This window comes from Rhipicephalus sanguineus, chromosome 4, assembly GCF_013339695.2.
Source record: "Rhipicephalus sanguineus isolate Rsan-2018 chromosome 4, BIME_Rsan_1.4, whole genome shotgun sequence".
In the NCBI taxonomy this organism is placed as follows: Eukaryota; Metazoa; Arthropoda; class Arachnida; order Ixodida; family Ixodidae; genus Rhipicephalus; species Rhipicephalus sanguineus.
Genome location: NC_051179.1, coordinates 7,099,871 through 7,122,505, shown reverse-complemented (window position 1 = coordinate 7,122,505; position 22,635 = coordinate 7,099,871). Strand labels below are relative to the sequence as shown.

The 22,635-nt window shown below is 47.0% G+C and overlaps 1 protein-coding gene across 1 annotated transcript in view; it reads right to left on the bottom strand.

Annotated features, from left to right (window-relative positions):
* LOC119389333 (pre-mRNA-processing-splicing factor 8) overlaps positions 1–22,635 on the bottom strand; it is a 619,528-nt gene that overhangs the window by 495,075 nt on the left and 101,818 nt on the right. Inside the window, exon 5 of the mRNA XM_037656539.1 lies at positions 4,348–4,563. Within this exon, the coding sequence (XP_037512467.1) occupies positions 4,348–4,563 (216 nt within the window). The remainder of the gene's footprint in view (positions 1–4,347; positions 4,564–22,635) is intronic.

Below are 22,635 nucleotides of genomic sequence, written 5' to 3'. Positions count from 1 at the left end.
AATAAACGCACAGACTGCGATTACAGCAAAACAAGTGTGCTGTAATCCTTTAATAAGGCGTCATTTAACCACTAGCGCGCTGAAAACGACAGTTACATTCATTACAATAGTGTTCAGTGAAAATAAAGTAATCCTACAGAAATCACTGGCGCGATCATGTACGTGTTCTTAAAACGGACGGAGGTGGTCCGTGCTTAACGTCACAAACTGGTTAGCGAGAATGAGAGGAAGCAAACAGCCAATGAGCGAAGTCGAAGCCTGCATCACGATTTTGATGTCTGCTTGGGAACCATATAATAGGTTGAGAAGCGTTACAGTGAAATCTCGGCATAACGAACTTCAGGGGACCGCGGAAAAATGTTCGTTATTCTGAAAGGTCGTTATAGTGAAAGCCCAAAAGTTTACCATAACAATAAAATTTCAGTAACACAAACGTCCTACCTCTGCAACGGTACGTCCTTGAACTCGTTTCTCAAAACAATGCACACGTGAACGTCAGACAAGGCACGTTTATTTGAAATAGTCCATGATCGTTTTTTTGACACTGTGATGAGTAAAGGAGGGGCACGAGGCACGTGCAGAACGTGGAAGCGTGGCGACGGTGCGCGAGAAGCAAAGTCACCCGATGGCACGCGCAACAGCCACGTCGACGTAGAGGATTGGCCAGAGAGGGGCTCGTGGCATGCGACCCGAGCCATGATGGTGAACGACGAAGGATGATCGTGGCACTGTGCTGTGGGACGCCGGACGGAGAAGATCGAGGAAGGAGCAAGCGTCGCACCCGCGGCGAAAGCGGCTGGTACTCGGTTGTGGAGGTGGCAGAACGCAAGGCCTGGGGAGTGGCCGTCGACCTTGGAAGGCTCCAAGCGAGGCTGCCCGGACACGTCGCCCCTTAATACGGCAGTTCCGGGATCGCCAGCAGCCCTTCTCTTCTCGGCAGGACGGCCGCAGAGCACAGTGCAGTCAATGAGACGCCCGTCACCTGTGGAGTCCTGAAGCAAGGGACCAAGGCCCAGTTAGGCGTAACCTCGACGGACCGAGGAAGGAGAAGACTACTGGGGACGCACGCGACGAGAGCAAGCAGCGGGCTGGACGAAGGCAACCGACGATGAACTCGGAGGCCTACTGAGGACGTCGACGACGGTCTCGACGAGAGATTGACGCAACGGGAACTTCGAGTCGTCGCGACGATCTGTAAGAACGTTCGATTGTCACAAGGCCCATAGTGGCCAGACTGAGTTGAAGACACATAGCTAAGCATAGCTAAAACGTTTTATTTAGTTAATTTCGGTTCTGGGCATGAACTGAGATGTCGCAAGAATGTAAATAGGTTTTTTGTTATATTGTTCAGTGTTCTTAATGCTTTTTTCTTGATGTTACCTTTTTGCTCATTATAAACTTTGTTGTTTTTTGCCCGCCCTACCACGGTCTCCTGTGCCCGTCTCACACTCTCTCCCGATCCGTTTTTGCAAGCACCCCCGAGATAACACGTGACAGACGCGTGCAGCACAAACTCTGCGTCACGAACGATTCTAGACTGTCCACATTTTTATGCGCCGCTTCGGTCACTGTGCCACTTTTTTCTATGAATATGCGGAGTTTCCTCAAGTAGTCCAACGGATCCGTGGCCAACACGGACTCGTCGCGATCTTCGGGTGCTACCGTGACATCGTCGTCCGTGTCATCGCTGCAATCCTTTATCTTTGAGAATCGTGGCGATCGTCGACCGCGCCACTCCACGTTCTTTAGCCATGACGGCTTGTTTCTTCCAGTCTTCTATTTCACGAAGAATGTCTACTTTCTCACTCAAAGAAAACTACTTCCGCTTCTTCGCCGTAGGAGGAGTTCTTGAACTCAGGGCAACACGAACGCCGGGACGCACTTCCAATACAATAAAATACGCACAAGACTGATACAGTTGATACAGGTGACAGCACACGAACAACTGATAAAGCAAGCAAGTAAAATGTGATGCAGGAAAAAAAGAAAAGCGGTGGCTATTTGTACTTTTTTTTCTTCTCCCGCACCGTCTCAGGTTTTCCGAGCCCATGTTCCCCGGCACTCCGCTTACAAAACCTGATGTGTTGTCACCTCCGCAATGGAGGGGAAGAAAAAGAAAAAAAAGAGTTCTCCGCCCGCGTCCTTCTCCTCCCGCGCCATCTCAGGTTTTTGCGGGAGGGCGTCCGCTCTTCGCGCTGCGTCGTCTGCTAGCTTACAGCCCCGACTGCCATGACCGATACACTGAAATCTAAGAATCCTCGCATTTCTGGATATAAGTTCGTAGTACTGAGGTGTTGTTAAGATGACTGTCATGAGTAAAGGGGGCACGAGGCACGTGCAGGAGGGCAGAAGGTAGCGATGGTGTGCGGGGATGGAAAAGTACCCGATGGTGTGCAACCCCACCGCGTCCACGCACGCCATTGGCCGGAGAAAGGCGCGTGCCACGCGACCCGAGCCGAGGTGAGAGACCACGGAAGAACAAGGAGGCATTGTTCGGTGGAGTCGTCGAGGAGCAAGGTGGTGCAAGCCAGCGTCGCACCCGCGACGGGAGCAGCAGGGCCCCGCCCCGTTCTGGAGGCAGCGGCGAGAAGCTCGGGAGGGTGGCCGTCGACCTTGGCGTCATCCAAGTGAGGCTCCCCGAGCTTGCAGCAGCCTCATCCAGCAGTTCGCAGGGCACCTACGGCACTACCACAGCTCGACGAGACGGCAATCCACCGACAATCACCGGAGAGCCACGTCGACAGTTTGACCCGGTGGCACCAAGAGGATAGGCCGAGGGTTAGGCCTAACCGGACGAGACGACGTTCTCGAAGAAAGACCGAAGGGTCAGCGACGAGGACGACTAGCGAGGCGGCAGCTTCGACGACAGCAACTCTCAGACGTCGAGGAGCAGCGTCGACGGCACAGAGCCACAGAGCGTCGACTTTGGCACAGAAGCGGGGCGACGGACTCACGCGAAGTAAGAACGTTCTATTCGCGTAGCTAGACCGAGATGCCATAGTGGCCAGACTTTCGTGCCATTAGAGTCGAGCCTAGTTAGAGGCGTTGGTTGTGCGCTTTTGTACAACTGGGCATTTTTTGCATATGTTACTGCTAATTATTTAGTGTGTTAATTTTGTTGTTTGCAGTGTTGTGTTTTATAAAGTGTGTTTGCCGTGACGCCATGGTCTCCCGCCTCTCTCACTTTCCCAATTCCATTCCGCTTAGCAAGCGCTCCCGAGATACGTGACAATGACACGGGAATTAAATAACGATCGTTATTCTGAAATGTTCGTTATTCTGAAGTTCGTAGTGGTGAAATATTTTTACATTGAAACAATAAGCAGTCAGCAAGGGATTTCTTAAAAGTTCGTTATTCTGAAATGTTCGTTAATGTGGTGTTCGTTGTAATGAGGTTTGACTGTATTAACATGTCGAGAAATGTTTGACTATTATCACTGAGTACCAAAATGTGTCGGTGTTACTTTTCAAAGGTTCAATTTGGAATGCGGAAAGACTGAAACAAATCATTGCGATTAATGTCTTGAAATGGCGCTAGGCGATGTCGCAGTTTTTGCGAAACGTTTAGTGGTGACGCTAGCCACTACGTGTTTCAAGCAATTCATGTCTCCACCACTATTAAAATTCAAACGGCATCCCGGCTCATGTGATAAAACGTCACGGCGCAGTTTGTGACATTAAGCACAGACCGCCTCCGTCCATTTTAAGAACGCGTACATAATTGTGCCACGTATGTGCTCTCAGGTTTAATTTTTACCGGGAATACAATCGTCGCATCCACGAATGTGTTGTGGGCATGTTTCACGCCAATAAAAGAAGACCGAACGCAGATCGAAAAATTCTGTTGTAAAAATTTCTACTCAGTTTCCAGAGAAACCGCTGCAAAGCCGCTGGACACTTCAGACGGTACGCTTTCTATTGCGGTACAAAACAGAAAAGCGACGAAGGACGGTAGACAGTCCCTTTAATTCATGATATCTATTATTTCATTATATATCATACTGTTATAATGATGCTTGAATGTACTTATTATTCATGTTGCAGCAAGCAAACACAGCAGACATATGCAAATCATACCTCCTAAATAAAGGCAACAGCATTTACCATCTCCACCGTCTTTTTCCATTCAACGCGATGATCTGATGACAACTATTTAGCTGCTCCAGGTGCTAAAAAATTCATTTTGTTTAGCAACTTCTGGACAAATATCGATGAAACTTCTTGCATTTTGAAGAAGAATAACATGTAGATATGCACTGTTGCCAAGACTAACCTGACACCTGGTCGCTTTTCAAGTGTACTCGGATCATGCGAACAAAAAAAAAATGTCATCACGAAGATACGCACTTGGTCTCTGCAAGTGGCTTGTGGTCATAAAACCATTTGCACACAGGCGAGTCTTCGTCACTGTCCAAGTCCATTTGGATGGCCTCCAGGGGTTCCACATCCAGCACATTGTCAGCGTAGTCCAGTGGAGGCTCCTCATCATCGAAGGGGGGAAAGCGCATTCGCTTGAAGTGCCGCCGGTCCCGCTTTTCTCGACGCATCATGATCCACATAGTCCTGCACAACGACAACAATGCTGTAGAAACCTGTACAGGCACTTCACGCGGCATAACAGTGATGATACATGGGGTTCGAGGGAGCCACATGCCGCCTAAGGGAGTCATCTTAATTTCAATAAAACGGTGAATTACCACAGCAGTATTGTGATTGAACGAAGCCATTTTGGCGCAGCTTCTAGAGCAGATAAAATTCCACTTTGGAGCAGCAGCAGCAAATCAGCCTTTTGGAGCAGTCACCAGTCCCACATTTCCAAAAGCAAATATTTATGTCTCTCACATATAGAGCAAATATTTAGTTCTTTAATACAGAGAGGCTTCTAAAAAAATCACATTTTTTTTGTGTGTCAAAACTACCACTTTTTACATTTTACTAGCAAAATTATTGTTCACCGTTAAACTTTTATTTCCCCAAATACGAAGGCTGAATTCCAAAAAGAAAGTGGTGAACAACTGATGTGATTCAGCCAAAGGCACTATGGCCTCAGCAGCACCAATCACTGAGGCCGCATGCGTATGGTCAAGTTGAGGATAAAGAGGAACGCATGAAGCATGTGGCCAAGTGCCCAGACATGGCACTTCGCAAACTGCCACCACTACTTCTCAGTGGAAATAAGTAAAAATATGAAACAATATAAAAGCTGCAAAATCATCATCTCATTGCAATACTAATCAATAACATAAAATGTCCACAAAATGTACTGCGCCATCTGGACATCCTACTTTCATTTGTCATCATTAGAGGCCCAAATTCTGTCCAAGAGAGACTTCCTGGTGTGAGCACAGTCGAGCCGAAGCCCCTGGAAAGCCCGCACTAAATGACACTCGAATCCTGACCATGGCACAGGAGTTGGCTGGACATTTCATATATAAGCACCTCACAAATGAAAAGCCATCCATTCACTCTCTGCAAAAAACAATGCAAGATGCTGCAAAATCACTGAACAGCCAAGATCTGGCTTTTGTTCCCTAAGACAAAGCTCGCATCCTGTAGAACTGCAGAAACTGTAGCCACAATGTTCATCTTGCAGCTCAATACGCGATATCCAAGCCCTGATTGCATTGTTCCAAGAATATGGTTTACTGCCATTGAAGAATTTGTCACCCTGGGCCACTCACGTGACCAGAGGAGAACCAAAAGAATACATGCAAGACAGCAGAGGCACTGCCCATTGTCGCCACATGGAGAAGAGAATACACCTTGAATTCATTTTCAAGGGCTGGAAAGGAATAACATATGGAGCTAAACATTTCTAAATGCACTAGTTGTGTTAAGGGCCCATTGCTGTATGTTTGCACAAACTTTAACCCTTTGTAGGTTTGCCTATATTTTTGACACGATGATATAAAAACCGGCTGTGGTATACTGATATAAACTACGAAGAAATAGTATAAAACAAATTTCATCAAAATCAAGCTAATAGTTTACTGAAAAAAAGTGGAACACGCATGTCCCACTGACTCATGAGAGTGTTTTCAAAACGTGGGAAAACATTGTCCCACTGTCTTATGAACGCACCATCTCGCGATTTCATCAACGGGCATTTGGGATGAAACGGCCGAAGCAAGTGGCACAGAGTATCACTTCTCAAGTTGTACAACAGAAAGTTGTGTGCACATCATTTCTAGCAGTAGAACACCACCTGCACCTGCGCCTCTTGTGAGCCTCCATAGCGCCATGGTCTATTCCTGTAAGCTTACTTCACTGCATGCACCGACCATTTTTTAAATGCGAAGCATTTCTTAGCGAATCTTTGGAACTTTGAGCGTTTCTATCTGCGTATCTATCTATCTATCTATCCATCTATCTATCATATATCTTCATATCTTCATCTGTCCCGTCCTGTCCCGTCCAGTCCCGCCCGCCCGCCCGCCCGCACGCCCGCCCGCCCGCCCGCCCGCGCCCGCACGCCCGTCTGTCCGTCTATCTAGCCATCTATCTAGCCATCTACCATCTGGGTGCTCTCATGATCGCCTCCTTAACTTGGTGTAGACCAAAATTGGCATAGGGGGGGGTAAGAAGATTTGACGAATGTGACTGTCGGGCCATGACATGAATAACGTGAAAATCCAGTAGCGTACGTCGTCAAACCCTTTCCTCCAGACACGTGTGGCACATACCTGTTTACCACGGACCATGGTGTACGGGTGTGCGCCATAGGTGATTGACAGTTTATATCTACCCAGGAACGGCGAAAACAGACATTGGTAATTTAAATGCGACAGCGTTAAGAGAAACTGACATCGGCAGCGTTGACTTGACCAATGAAAAGAATAAAAATTAGGACCCCAGCAGGAATTGAACCTAAGCATTCTGCGTGGCAGTCAGGTATTCTACCATCGAGCCACGCCAGGTCTATAAAGTGGTTTGAAAAAAACAGCCTATGCAGGCATAATATCGGTGCAACGTCAATTGTGGTTGTGGTGCTGGCTATCTAATTTTACAAGAAAGCAATAAACACTACATATGTACTCCTATGATACAGGCGTCCTAACAGATTAACGTCGGTGGTTGCAGTGTTGGCTCTGCTTTTATAGCAGTCTAATAAACATTACATTTTCTTACATTACATTACATTAGCTTTGTTTGTCAAGTATGCAATGTGCATGGTTCCAGGTAAGGTAAGATGAAACGTGTAAACAAAGATATCTGTAGGATGAAACACAATCAAGAGGGATATCAGCGATATAATAGGCTGGTGGACTGTTAGTAGGCTAAGTAATGCACATTGCTCTGGATTTGCTTGTACTTATTTCCATCTGCCATGTGTTACACCAAAAGAATTTGGGGTGACACCATTTAGAGTGCGAATATCCGCACTATAAGCGGTGTTGCACCAGGCATTTATAGTGTTAAGGTCAGATTGGAGAATGGCTGCATCTGTCGTGAGTAAGAGCCCCACGGAGGCAGAAAGACGACGAAGTGTTTGAGTTGGCACGAGCGTGTGCATGAAAAAATTCTAGGGTCCGCGGCATGTGAACCGAGTCGTGAAGGAACACGAAGATGAGTGAGCTGGGATTGTCTAAAAGGGCTCAGCAGCGGAAAGTTGCATCGCTAGCAGATGCACTGGCGACAGAAGCGAAAGGCGTTCGGGTCTGCGGCCGGTGAAGCGGGCGTCCCGAGGTGCGGCCAGCGAACTTGACGGCATTCGAGCAAGGCTCCTCGGAGATGCAGCTACTGCGTACCGCAAGTACGAGCGCTTCTGGCGCAAGCCCCCTTGTGCAGCAGGCCGCCAAAGGCAATCCCCAAGCGCCACGTCAGCGGTGCAACGGCACGCCAGGTGAACGAGCCGATGACGACGTTAGGCCTAACAGGTCTAGCAGTCAGGGCAGCAGACTGCTTGCTTGTACAAGCTACGACTGACTCGTCGGACTACAGGGTGGACTCCAAGGTCTGCGAGGGCATCTCTAGATGAAAAGGAACGACCGGACTACGTGGGCATCAGATGGGACTTAGATGCCGTTCCGAGTCTGCGTTTTCAAGTAAGAGCGGCTCAACACATCAATGCCTCTAGAGTATCCAGACAAGGAATAGGACAGTCTAGTTATGAGCGATACAGTTGGAGACTAGTTGGAGTTTGTTTGCAGCTTAAATTTCTTGTACATCTGTGTATTTTTGAATGCCGTGGGTTTTCTTTAATAAATGTTTTGTTCTATTTTCCGAGTCTTGTCCAAGTCCATCACCCGCAACCACCCCAATCCGTGACAGCATCATTGTTAGAAGTTATTTCTGTAAATATTACACACAGACGTCAGCAAAAAGATGAATATCCGATAAAATACAAGTTCTAACAGAGCCTTGTGGAACACCCGAGAAAACTTGACTGGAGAGTAGGGTCAATGTTGTTAGGAGAAGCATACTGGGAACGACTGGACAACAAGCATTCAAGTCAAGTAAGAAGTTAGGGACCTAGGTTAAGCGCTCACGTGTCCCTTTCTTGTCCTTACCTTTTGTGCATGCTAAAAAAGTTTAAATATGGACCTAGCTTAAGTTGGCATAATTTATACATTTTGCCAAACAATTTGGAAAAATCTATAGTTACACAATCAACAAAATGAGAATGGCATTTAATTGGTGTGTAAATGATGTTACTTGTGCTTCGCATGAATAAGTTTTGTGAAAGCCATGCTGAGAGCGCATGAAAAAGAAATAGGATATGAGATGGTCAGCAAGGTCAGCATAGACCGCTTATAACTTTAGTCACCGGAGTTGCAAATATCCCAGACTATAAGCAGCACCACGTTATAACCAAAACGTTTTTTCACAGGCTGTGCATGGGCAAAGCATCCACGCAACTCCGACTACCGAGACATGCGACTTGGGTGTAGATTTTCATCCTCTTAAATTTGCAAGTGTTGAAAGATCAACGTTCGCGGACCTACGGTACCGACATAATTAATGCAGGAAAAAAAAAAGAAAAAAAAAAGAAAGAAGCACCTTAATGTAATGTCACCGCTAAATTCTGGGAACTCCTCGATTATGCGGACTTCGTCGCGGTACCACACTGCACAGAAACTATACATCGAACGGTAATTTACATTCCACAGGCTTTCGATTTTCCCATCATGTGCGCAATGCTGAAAACAGTGGCGAAATTGAATCACCACTCGTGTTGCACATGCATGCCCTCATTTTCGTTGCAGATGCAAGTCACCCCATCCAATTGTAAGAAGTGCAAAACATTTCGCTGCCAAACCGTAGCTTTGATCATCCCTGGCCACTACCAACAAGGCAGCACGCTGCCTCATCGAGGCCGAGAGTGCAATAACCGCTCGACCGACGAGGCCGAGTGTGCGGGTTGCAGCTTTGCATGCCATCGTGGGGAGCTTGCCAAAGACAACACAGAGATGGGTGTATAAAAGATCGCACTCACAAGCTAAACTCCACGTGCAGTTCAGTACCAGTTTCAGTTCACAGTTCACAGTTTCAGTTCAAAGTTGAGGGAACAGCTGCAGCAACTATCCTGCTCGTGGCAAAGGCTCGATCACGTCTTAAAGCATTGTCATTTGCGGGGGAATCCAGGCTGCACACACAATATCTGCACTCCATGATGATGCCCAAGCAGAAAAGTGAAGAGCTAAACCACAGCAGCAGCACGCAGGCACAAGAGCGGCACAGGACAAGAGCGGGTGCCTCACAAGCAGCCAGAGCTTCTCCGTCGCCTAAACGAACGCTACCCCCTCACACCGTTGCTCTCCCTGCAGCCACTTCACGATCACTCCCTCGCTTCTCTGAGAATTTTCCGGCAGCCAAGTTGTAACCATTTTTTACAGTAACAATAAGCAGTAAGGTTTTAACAGTAAGCAGTATGCGTATACATGGAGTTCTATGGTAGGGTACACGGGAGTCAGAAAAAACCGCTTCATAGCCAGTTCTGCACTGGAAGAAGTTATGTTACGAATGGTCTGAGCTGTACTTGCTCAAAAAGTTTATATGGAATGCTGTAAATGATTGCAGAGTGCTTGTTACTTGTTTAATGAAGTGGAATCACCTTTTCTATATTCCGTTCTGCTGGGATAGAACACGTATCAAGCTATTAAAAGATTTTGCTTACACAATGATGCTACCGAAGACATCTGATTTGGAGCGCTTTTTGGAGCAGCAAAATTTTCATTTCAGAGCACTTTGGAGCAGCAAAAATTTCCATTTTGGAGCACTTTGGAGAAGGTAATTTTGCATCTGGGAGCATTCTGGAGCAGCTAATTTCACATCCAGGAGTACACTGGAGAAGTAAGTTGCATTTACATTCAAGCACCTGACTAATTTTATGGGATTCTTATGCAAAGCAAGAAATATTTCAATTCATTCCAAATCTCAGAAAAAATCACCTCAGGAGCATTTATATTTCACTTAATATGCAAAAATAAGGGCGTCATGCAGTTGAGTGTTCTGGAACAACCTCTTAAGCAATTATGTTCGACACTAGCAAATAAACAGAACACTGGATCAATAAAATTGTACTTCATGAAATCATGCTCTAAATACATCTACAGTATGTGGTTACCAGCTGACCCGGCAGACAAACGCCGCAACGTACAACATGTCTTGCTGCTAAAGTCACACTGTTCCTAATGCCTTCCCCTAAGATGACTCCAAGGCGAAAGCCAGGTTCTTTTTCTTTTCGATCGATTGTATTTCTGGGCACAACATGAAGTCTATTAGCTAGTCTCAAAAAGCCAACCTCCTCCAACACTCCCTTCCCTTTTAAATGCGAAGCATTTCTTAGCGAACTTCTGCGACTTTGAGCGTATCTATCCGTCTATCCATCTATCTAGCCACCTACGACTTTGTGCTCTCCTGGCCGTTTTGTTAATAGGATGTACACCAAAAGTGTTATGGTGTAACACGACTTCATGACGAACATAAATGACAGGTCATACCATGAAAATCATGATATCCATGTCATGAACGACATAATTTACATGCCACTGTTTTGGTGCTCTTGCGGTCGTTTCATTAGTTTGATATATACCAAAATTGGTATGGCGTGACAAGAGTGTATGATGAACCTAAGTGACAGGTCCTAACGTGCAAATCATGACACGCATGTCATGTACAGCATGATTTACATTCCACGCTCATGGTGCGCTCGCAGCCGTTTTGCAAGCTTGATATACACCAAAATTGATATCGCGCGTCGTGACTGTGTGACCAACACAAATAACAAGTGGTAACATGAAAATCATGACAAGCATGTCATGTACAGCATGATTTACGTGCCACGCTGATGGTGCGCTGGCGGCCGTTTCGCTAGCTTGATATACACCGATATTTGTATGTCATGAGTAAAGGGGCACGGCGCGCGTGCCGGACAGCGCAAGGCGTCGATGGTGTGCGGGGAATGGAAAAGTACCCGATGGTGTGCACCCCCGCCACGTCGACGCAAGCCATTGGCCGGCGAAAGGTGCGTGCCACGCGACCCGAACTGAGGTGCGGAACCCCAGAGGAACGAGCAGGCATTGTTCGGTGGAGTCGTCGAGGAGCAAGGGGGTGCAGGCCAGCGTCGCGTCCGCGACGGGAACAGCAGGGCTGAGTTCTGGAGGCAGCGTTGTGCATGCCCCGGGAGGGTGGCCGTCGACCTCGGGGTCTACCGAGCGAGGCGTCCCGGGATTGCGGCAGCCTCATCACGCAGTTCTCATGGCACCTGCGGCACTACCACAGCTCGGCAAGACGACGGCGACCCACCGACAATCACGGAGCCACGTCGACAGTTCGAGCCAGTGGCACTGAAGAGAGGCCGGCAGTTAGGCCTAAATGGGAGAGACCGGTGTTCTCCGAAAGGAAGGAAGCATCGGCGAGGAGGACGATCAGCGAGGCGTCTGATCGACGGCGACGGCCCGGAGACGTCGAGAGGAGCTGCGACGACGGGGCCGAACGTCGACTTTGGACCATCAACCGAGTCAGCGGACACCGCGAACTGTAAGAACGCTCCATTAGTATCGCGAGTGACTGAGATGCCATAGTGGCCAGACTATCGAGTTGATAGGAGATAGGCATGACTCGAAGGTTTTGCAATTGTCTGTTAGTGATTGCGCAATAGCGTCGCATTTCCTAATGGTACTTTTTGTTGTAAATTTTGAGTGTTCATTTTTGTGTGCCGTGGTGTGGTAGATAAAGTTTTGTTTGCAGTGCCACCACGGTCTCTCCCGAGTCTCTCTTCTCTCTCTCTCCCAACTCCATTCCGACATTGCAAGCGCTCCCGAGATACGTGACATTGTATCTCGCGACGTGACTGCGTCACGAACGCAAATAACAGGAGTTAACATCAAAATCATGACACACATGTCATGTACAGCATGATTTACATTCCACGCTCACGGTGCGTTGGCGGCCGTTTCGCTATCTTGATATACACCAAAATTGGTATCTTGCGACGTGATTGTGTGACAAAGATAAATACCAGGAGTTAACATGAAAATCATGACACACATGTCATGTACAGCATGATTTAGATTCCACGCTCACGGTGCGTTGGCGGCTGTTTCGCTATCCTGATATACACCAAAATTGGTATCTCGCAACGTGATTGTGTGACAAACATAAATACCAGGAGTTAACATGAAAATCATGACACGCATGTCATGTACAGCACGACTTATGTGCCACGCTCATGATGTGCTGGCCGCCGTTTCACTAGCTTGATATACACCAAAATTGGTATTGCACGACGTGACTGTGTCACGAACACAAATAACAGGAGTTTACATGAAAATCATGACACGCATGTCATGTACAGCATGATTTACATGCCACGCTCACGGTGCGCTGGCGGCCGTTTCGCTAGCTTGATATACACCAAATTTGGTATCTCGCGACATGATTGTGTGACGAACATAAATAACAGGAGTTAGCATGAAAATCATGACACGCATGTCATGTACAGCATGATTTACATTCCACACTCATGGTGCGCTGGCGGCCGTTTCGCTAGCTTGATATACACCAAAATTGGCATTGAGCGACATGACTGTCTGACGAACACAAATAACAGGAGTTAACATGAAAATCATGAAACACATGTCGTGTACAGCATGGCTTACGTGAAACGCTCATGCTGCGCTGGCGGCCGTTTTGCTAGCTTGATATACACCAAAATTGGTATCTCGTGACGTGACTGCGTGATGAACATAAATAACAGGAGTTACCATGAAAATCATGACACGCATGTCACGTACAGTACAACTCACGCACCACGCTCATGGTGTGCTGGCGGTCGTTTCGCTAGCTTGATATACACCAAAATTGGTATTGAGCGACGTGACGGTGTGATGAACACAAATAACAGCAGTTAACACGAAAATCATGACATGCGTGTCATGTAAAGCATGACTTACGTGCCATGCTCATGGTGCGCTGACGGCCGTTTCGCTAGCTTGATATACACCAAAATTGGTATTGCGCAACATGACTGTGTGATGAAGATAACTCGGAACTCGAAAACCATGACATGCATGTCATGTAGGGTGCGATTTAGACGTCACGCTCATGGTGCACTCGCGGGTATTTTGTTAACTAGATATATACCTAAATTGGTATGGCATGACAGGAGTGCGTGACGAACATAAATAGCAGGTCAGCATCGTATATATGTAGCAGAATATATGTTTCATTAGCATGGCATATACCAGGTTGCACAGGTATGCATGTATGACAATCTCGCGTTGTATAGCGAACTAGATGTCACGACATGACCGACTTTATTAGCCTCAATGACAAACAAGGCGATGTATGCGGCTCTTTGCTGGCTGTTTTGCATTACAGTGGAATCTCGTTAAACCATACCCGCATAAACCGTAGTTTCTTTTTAAACGTAGTGAACAGCATATTGTTACCGGAGTTTGCTATCGGCCACCCACATTTTCAGACAACTTTGTGACCGCACTACATGATGTAACTAACAGCATTACTTCAGGTTACCCCTTGCTACCTTTGTTCCTGCTCGGTAATTTTAATATCCCTAATGTAATGTGGGAGTGCGATCCACCCAGCATGAATCCTTCATCTATGCTCGCACAAGAGTTTCTAGATTACTGTGGCGTTTTCTCTTTTTCACAACTTGTCAAAAAAGCCCACCAGAACAACTTTTTCTGCTGCTAATACCCTTGATTTAATATTCACAACTCATCCCGATCTTGCTTATGATGTAACTGTGTTACAAGGCTTGAGTGATCATTCCATTGTAACTTTCCAACTCAAACTGTCACGGCCTAAATACAAAAATAAACTTAAAACCATCCGTGAGTTCAAACGCTCCAATTTTGATGCAATAAACAGTGAACTGTCCGATTTTGTTGACACGTTTTTGGTAAATTTTGACAGTCGTGGCGTTCAAAGCAACTGGGATTTGTTTGTAGACAAGGCTAAAGCCTTACTTGACAAATATGTACTAAATCGCTCCATAACCTCAAATGAATCGGCACCATGGTATAATAATCACATAAAACGCTTGTCAAATAAAAAGAAACGTCTCTACAGGTCAGCGAAACATTGTCCTTGTGATAATCATTGGAACACGCATAAACTAGTTTCAGATGAATATACCACTGTACTTTGCAGCGCTAAAGAAAACTTTTTAAAACACACCCTCCCTTCCATGCTTCAGACTGATACTAAAAAATTCTGGCACGTCATCAATCCAAGAAACGATAACACTATAAGCCTCATAGATGACGCAGGAGACGTTATAGCCTCTGAACAGTGCGCATCTGTCCTTCACGATGTTTTTGTTTCCAATTTTTCATTATTGACCAGTGTTTTACCACCGATCATGCAGTGTCGTAATCCCTCACCAGTGAATCCGATGCTAATAGATCCAAGTGGCATAGAATGCCTAATCAATAAATTAAAGCTTTCTTCTCCCCCTGGTTGCGACACAATTAGCCCGAAGTTTCTGAAGAGCACAAGTGTTTACAGTTCTATTATACTAACCAAAATCTTTCAACAATCACTTGACATGGGTTCTATCCCGGCCGAATGGAAGATAGGGAAGGTGATTCCACTTTATAAATCAGGTAACAAGCATTCTCCGATTAATTACCGACCTATTTCACTCACCAGCATTCCTTGTAAACTTCTCGAGCATGTATTATTTTCTAATCTTGCCAACTATCTCGAATCGACCTCCTTTTTCACGCACTCTCAGCACGGCTTTCGCAAATTTTATTCATGCGAAACAACTACCATCATTTACACACCATTTGCATGCCATTCTTGATCGCTCTTCTTTCGCAGACTGCGTATTTCTAGATTTCTCAAAAGCATTTGACAAAGTTTCTCATAATCTACTACTGCACAAATTACGCCAGCTTAACCTAGATCCCCAACTTCTCATTTGGCTTGAATCCTTCCTGTCCCGTCGTTCTCAGTATGTTTCTGCTAACAACTCTGAATAACCCTCCAGGCCGGTTTGCTCGGGCGTTCCACAAGGCTCTGTTCTGGGGCCGCTTTTATTTCTAATTTATATTAATGACTTACCTTCCCGTGTTTCATCTAATATTCATCTTTTCTGTGACAACTGCATAATATTTAGAGAAATAACTTGTAACAATGATGCAGCCATTCTTCAGTCTGACCTTAACGCTATCAGTGCGTGGTGTAACACATGGCAGATGGAACTAAACATAACCAAATGCAAAGCAATGCGCGTTACCAGGCGTACTAACACTCCACCAGCCTATCATATCGCTAACACCCCCCTACATTGTGTTTCATCTTACAAATATCTTGGTGTCCACATTTCATCTGACCTTATCTGGAGCACGCACATTTCATACCTAACAAGCAAAGCTAACAAATCACTGGGCTATGTCCGACGAAATTTTTCACGTGCACCACAATCCCTCAAACTAATTCTCTACAAAACACTTATTCGGCCTAAACTAGAATATGCAGCCTCAGTTTGGGACCCCAGTCAGCAAAATTTAATTGATTTAGTAGAAAAGATTCAAAACATTTCCACACGATTCATTTCATCTAACTATAACAGGACCGCTAGCATCAGTTTAATGAAAACTAATCTAGGATTACCATCTTTAGCCTCACGACGTAAAAACGCACGCCTCTCTCTCTTTCATAGGATATATCATCACCCCCTTTTACGACACCAACTCCTTTTGGCACCACATTACATATCATCTCGCATTGAACACCATCACAAAGTCGGCATTCCATCTTGTAGGTCCTCCTCTTTCCTTCACTCATTTGTACCACACACAAGTGATGAGTGGAATCACCTTCCTGGAGATGTTGTCACCATCAAAGATACTAACCAATTTAAAGAAGCTGTACGCGATATCTGCATCTAAGTTTTTTTTTTCTTTTAAACTTGGCACCATCATTATTTACATATATCAAGTGTCTATCTTCATTGATACATCAAATTTTGACTTTAGTTAATAATGAACGTATCGCATTCTGTTTTCTTTTCGTGCCGTATAATTTGTGTAACTACTTGTAATGTTTTCGAATTTTATTTATGAATTGTTCTGAGTTCTTTTTTTTTCTTCTCCGCTAATATTGTGTAATTTCTTGTGACCTGTCTCTGAGCTATTTCCATTTTTAAATGCGGAGCATTTCTTAGCCACACCTGCGGCGTCAGTGGCACCGTCCACACCCCCACTGCGCATGCTCGGCTCGTCTCGTGCCGGCAGCAAGCCTCTCCTCTCCCTCCCTCCCTCAATCCCTCCCTCCTCTCCCTCGAACGTGGGCGGCGTGTATATAAGCAGCGGAGCGCGCGTTCAGAATTCAGTCAAGGGCGTCTTTGCTTGGCTTTCGCTTGACTTGACGCTTTGCTTGACTCAAGTAGATGCGATGGAAGCAACAGTACCTTCAATCAGCGTCTCCCCACTCGTTGAAGGCAACGTTACCCCACCCTCACCGTCGTCGGCGTCAACAACAGCAAGCAACGCAGAAGACAAGGCTGCGAAGAAAAGAGCACACGACGCTGAACGCAAGCGTTTGAAGCGAGCTGCAGACCCGGAACTTCGTGCACGCTGGAGCCGTTCAAGTCGTACTTGGTGTGCACATCGTGTAACAATTAAGCATTCCCAAACCATACCCAATTACGCAACATTCACGCGATACCCCCACCACTCCGTGACGCATTTACTCGAGTTCCCCCCGTTAGAAGATGCGGGCGACTTTTTTCTGTATTTTTGCCCCACCCCCCTCTGTAATGCCATTGGCCCTGAGGGGTATTCTAAATAAATAAATAAATAAATAAATATGAATCCCAGACTTGTTTTCCCTTTAAGTTAATGCATTTATTGCACTAAGCTTAAGCCATAGCTGTACGTCGTATACATGTCGGTTAATGCGTACTATTCCCTTGTCGAATGCCGATCATAGTCCTCAGTTGCAGTCTCGCGCTCCAATGGCCAACCAATTATGCGCAGAGTTCGCAAAATTTGAGCCGTTTGAGCTACGCGATGCATGCATACGCGTGTAATTCCGGGGCCATTGCGCGAGCCTAGCCTCCGAACTGGGCCGCGCGCCATCTCGAAGGCCACCGCGGAGCGGCCTAGCTACAGCTCGTTGCCGGCGAGAGTCCGCGAGAGCAGCGCGACGATGAAGGGTTTTGTTACTGTAGTTTGTTAGTTGACCGCGTCTCTCCGACCGCATTGGATGTGTTCAGAGCCGGCTCAACTTCGTTTGCGATAGTGTGCATCTGCGGATGCGTATTGTGACACAACCGCACAATGTCAAACAGGCAAGTGAAACATCACGTGCTGACCATCAAGGAAAAACTAGACATCGTCAATGCCATCCAACGTGGAACGAAGAAGTCTGCGTTGGCACGGGAGAAAGGCCTACCACTTACAACGGTTTGTGGTATTTGGACAGCCAGGGAGAAGGTGCTGAATGGTGCACCGTCCAACCTGAAACGTTGTCACCTAAGGGGTTCAACCTACCGTATTTACTCGAAAATAGGTCGGGCACGAATATAGGTCGACCCCTACTTACAGTGTTCTACGAGAAAAAAAAAATATATATTCGAATATAGGTCGACCCACGTTTTTTTTTAAAAACAGAAAAAATTGAAACTTAGCACACCTTTATTTACAAGTTAATCTTCGTCAGATGTGCAAAGAATGTCGTCGTCGTCGGATTCTTCGCAGGCATCCGCGGCTTCCCAAAGGACGTCGTCCTCGCTGCCATCGAGCGCGTTAGAAATGCAGCACTTTTTAAATCCAGTGACAATAATTTCTGCTGGCAAGTCCTTCCACGCGTCGACCACCCACGTCGCAACTTCACTGAGGGAAGCCTTTTTGCGGCGTCCCGTCGGTGTCATGGCGGCATCCTCCTTCATGAGCCACTCTTTGTAACTCTTTGCCACCCGGTCCTTAAAGGGCTTGTTCACGGCTACGTCAAGTGGCTGTAGCTGGGACGTCATACCGCCAGGTATGACGACCAGGTCTGTGTTGGCCTTGTGTAGGGCCTCCTTGACACCCGGGCAGATGTGGCCTCTGAATGAATCGAGGACGAGCATATTTGGCAGGTGTAAGTCTGCTCCCGGCCGCTTCATCCAAACCACTTTGAGCCACTCCTTCACCATCTCCTCGTTCATAAACCCCTTTTCATTTGCGCGGATGATCACGTTCTTGGGGAATTGCTCATTTTTCGGGAGGGTTTTGCGGCGAAATACAATGTACGGCGGCAGTTTCGTCCCATCTGCCGTGCAGCACAGCATCACGGTAAACCGTGTGTGTTCATGACCTGTTGTCAACAGGCGCACGTCCTTTGCCCCTTTATTTGTGACTGTCGTGCGACTGGGCATGTCGAAGTAGACTGGGGTTTGGTCAGCGTTCCCTATCTGGCCCAGAATGTAATTTTTCTGACGGCGGAGTTTCAACACGTAACGCTGAAACTCTACCAGCCGTTCCTCATACTCTGCCGGCAAACGCTGACATATAGTTGTCCTGCGACGAAGAGACAGGCCGTTCCGCCGCATGAACTTTTGCACCCAGCCCCGACTTGCCTTGAACGCTGACCGAGCAATCCCGTCCCGTTGTGCCAACTGCCGGGCTTTCATTTGAATATCCTCGCAGGAAACCGGGAGGCCTTTGGCACGCTCCTCTTCCACATGGAGCCTCAGTTCTTTTTCCAGAGCATCATGCCTGCCGGTTGCTGGGCCGCGAAAAGCACGACGCCGTCCGTTGCACGCGAAAAGTCGGTCCCGCTGCTTTCGCCAACCCCTAATCAGCTTTTCATTTACACAGAACTCGCGCTGCGCGGCACAATTGCTCGAGTTCTCCGCAAAAAGTATCACTTGGCGCTTGAAGTCAGCTGTATAACTCTGCCGACGTGACATCGTCGCAACCTCGCACAAGCAAATGCGAGCTGTCACCGCCTCACGCCGATCGTACAACGAACAAAGAGCGAGGCGGCGAGGCCTCCTCAGGCCAGTGCCAGTGCGGCTGCGCGCCGGAAGGCAGCACCGCAGCACGGCTAGCGGGCTAGGGACTTCACGGCCTACCTAGGGAAATCGTGGGTTTCATCGCAAATAGGGCGGAGCGGCTGCATTTCGCGGGGGCTTTGAAAAGGCGGTACGCGGCTATACCATCAATAACCTTTTTCTTAATTACTTAGTCGGGAAAGGGGGGGGGGGTGCGGACTTTTATCCCAGATTTTATGGTATATAACGTGCGTATGTAGCAGGAACTGCTTGAAGAACAGCGGGCGCGGCAGTTGAACGCCATAAGCTCGGCGCTTTTGGTTCGTGAATATAGGTCAAGATTCTTTGGTCACGAATATAGGTCGATAGCTCGTTATGAGCAACATTTTCGGAAAAAAAAGGTCGACCTATATTCGAATAAATACGGTACCCTGACGTCGAGGAGGCGTTAATGCACTGGCTGAAAAATGCGGGGGCTAGAAACTTGCTTGTAAGCGGACCCCTCCTCACGGAAAAAGCACAGTGCTTCGCCACACAAATGGGCCACGACAGTTTTGTCTGCAGTAGTGGCTGACTCGCTAGATTTAAGACACGGTATAATCTTACCACGAAGGTTGTTTCCAGCGAAGGTGCAGCGGCAGACAAAGACGGCGCGTAGGACTGGGCCAGCAGCAAGCTGCAAGATGTCTTGCGGGAGTATGCCCCAGAAGACGTCTTTAACATGGACGAATCGGCAGTTTTTTTTAAGATGTTGCCGAACCGAACGCTTGCTTTTAAAGGGGAGACCTGCACAGGTGGTAAGCAGGCGAAGGAGACGTTATCGGTTGCTTTTGCTGTCAACATGGCAGGGAACGAGAAGCTGCCGCTCCTCGTTATTGGCAAGGCCGCGAAGCCGAGATGCTTCAAGGGTGGACGACTTCCCTCAGGCGTGTTGTATCGCTTCAACACCAAGGCCTGGATGACCTCGAAGCTATCTGAGGAATACATGCGCCTGCTGGACCATCGCTTCACTGCAAGTGGGAGCAAAATTGTAATGGTTGTCGACAACGCGCCGGCACACGTGCAACTTGACAACCTTTCCGCCGTGAAGCTGGAGTTTCTCGCAGCAAACAACGGCACTGTCCCAGCCCTTGGACCAGGGTATCATTCTGTCGGTGAAGCTACCGTACCGAAAAAACTCGCTGCGAAGGATGCTTCTTGCCATGGAAAGTGGCAAAACATACAGCATTGACATGCTAAGTGCCATCCACTTGCTGGCCTATTCTTGGCAGCAGGTAGAACCTGCTACTGTATAAGACTGCTTCACACGTGCACAGTTTGTTGTGCCCGCCCAACCAACGAGCCCAAGCGTAGCGGATGCGACCGAAGAAGACATCGACGACAGCGAATGCGAGGCGCTGATCGCCGAAGTCTTGGAGGGACAGGGTGGCGGCGACAAAGTGCCGTTCAATACATTTTGCGATGTTGACAAAGAAGTCGAAACGTGTGAAGATTTATCTGACAGTGACATCATCAATTCTGTCTGTGGCAAATTACCGAGTGCGAGCGACGGTGATGAGGAGGAGGACGACAACAACGCTGAGCCGGAGGATGTGCCGTGTCCCTCAGTAGCTGAAGCAGCGCGAGCACTTGACGTGATGCGGGTGTTCGCGGAAAAGAACGGCTTGATGGACAAATTGGCCATCCACTTGGATGGCTTTGAAGCTGCAGTTGTCGCTGCGAGGCCACCAAAGCGGCAAACGAGAGTGACGGACTTTTGGCGTCCGATTTCCACTGAATAAAAGTGTTTCTTGGTGTTCCTGCGAAACATGTTTCGTTTTACACGCAAGTGCAAATTTCTTACTTTCGGGTAAACCGTAGTACCGTATAGCACGTCGTTCCTTTGCGTCCCCGTCAGGTACGGTTTAACGAGGTTCCACTGTACATCGATTCCCACATTGCGTGGGATCTGCCGTTTTTTTTTGGGGCCTCTCTGTGTTGTAGCAAGAGCGTTCTCATAGTGCCTCAAGACTATCATTCGCACATGCGCCGCATTGCCTGGAACATGGAGATCCACTTCAAGTCGAGCTTCTGCGAAATTGTCCGAAAGCGCGTTAGTGGGGGACACTACACGATTTCACGAACTTCATTTCCTTTTTCGGCGAAGCTGTCTATGGCTAGAAGATTCCATTTGTACGCCGCAAACCCCCCAGTGCCCTCTAGGGGGCAGTGCAAAAAAAAAACTCACAGGGTCCCTTATGCATTCGCCTAAGATGACTCGATCTTTTTGTCACGTATCTCGGGAGCGCTTGCAAGTTGGATAAAATTGAGAGAGAAATGGGAGACCGTGACAACACAGCGAACAGACTTTATCAAAAATGACCCGAAAAAAAAAACAACAAAAACTACACGCAAAATTCATACAATCAAAAATACATATCACAAAAGTTCATCAAAAGAATCCTTAAACTAACATTCTGGCGACACTAGCCTCTCAGTCGCGTCCAAAAACGGAATGTCCTTACTTTTTGTCTGTATAATGGCCACACGCGTGATTTTCAACCCTAATCTCGTAAACCTGCAGCCATCACAAGAGTATACAGGGGAAGGTCCCTGTGAAGCAGTTGGTAGTGGCGTTCATCCTGTCTCCTTTATTTTGTGTTCATCTTGCAGGTGCCCCTCATTTTAGACTAATGCTGCATTATACTTCATCGTCACCATAAGATGAGAGACTGAAACGTCGCGCTGTTCATGGAACAGCTGTATGTTTGTTGTGGCGCTCAACACAATGACACATACTACCATACTTATTCGCGTAATGATCACACCTGTTTTTTTTAAATAAACCTAGACTTGGAGGTGCGATCATTATGTGGGGTAAAATTACGCGAGAAGAATCAAGTTACAGCTCGGAATTTTTACGATGCCTATTGAGAGCATAACTAAAGAATCAGGCTGAATGCTGCATATCTGTGAAGAAGATCACAATTTGTAGACATAAATGGCTGTTTATCACCTACTTTGGCAGTTCTGTCTGGAGTACCACCAGGCAGTGTGCTCGGTCCGTTGCTATTTCTTATTTTCATAAACGACAGAAGTATAACCCGAATCAGTTAGCATAAGGTTATTTGCAGATGATTGCATTATATTCAAAGAAGTAAATTCAACTAGCGACCACAAAGTTCTCCAGGAATCACTAT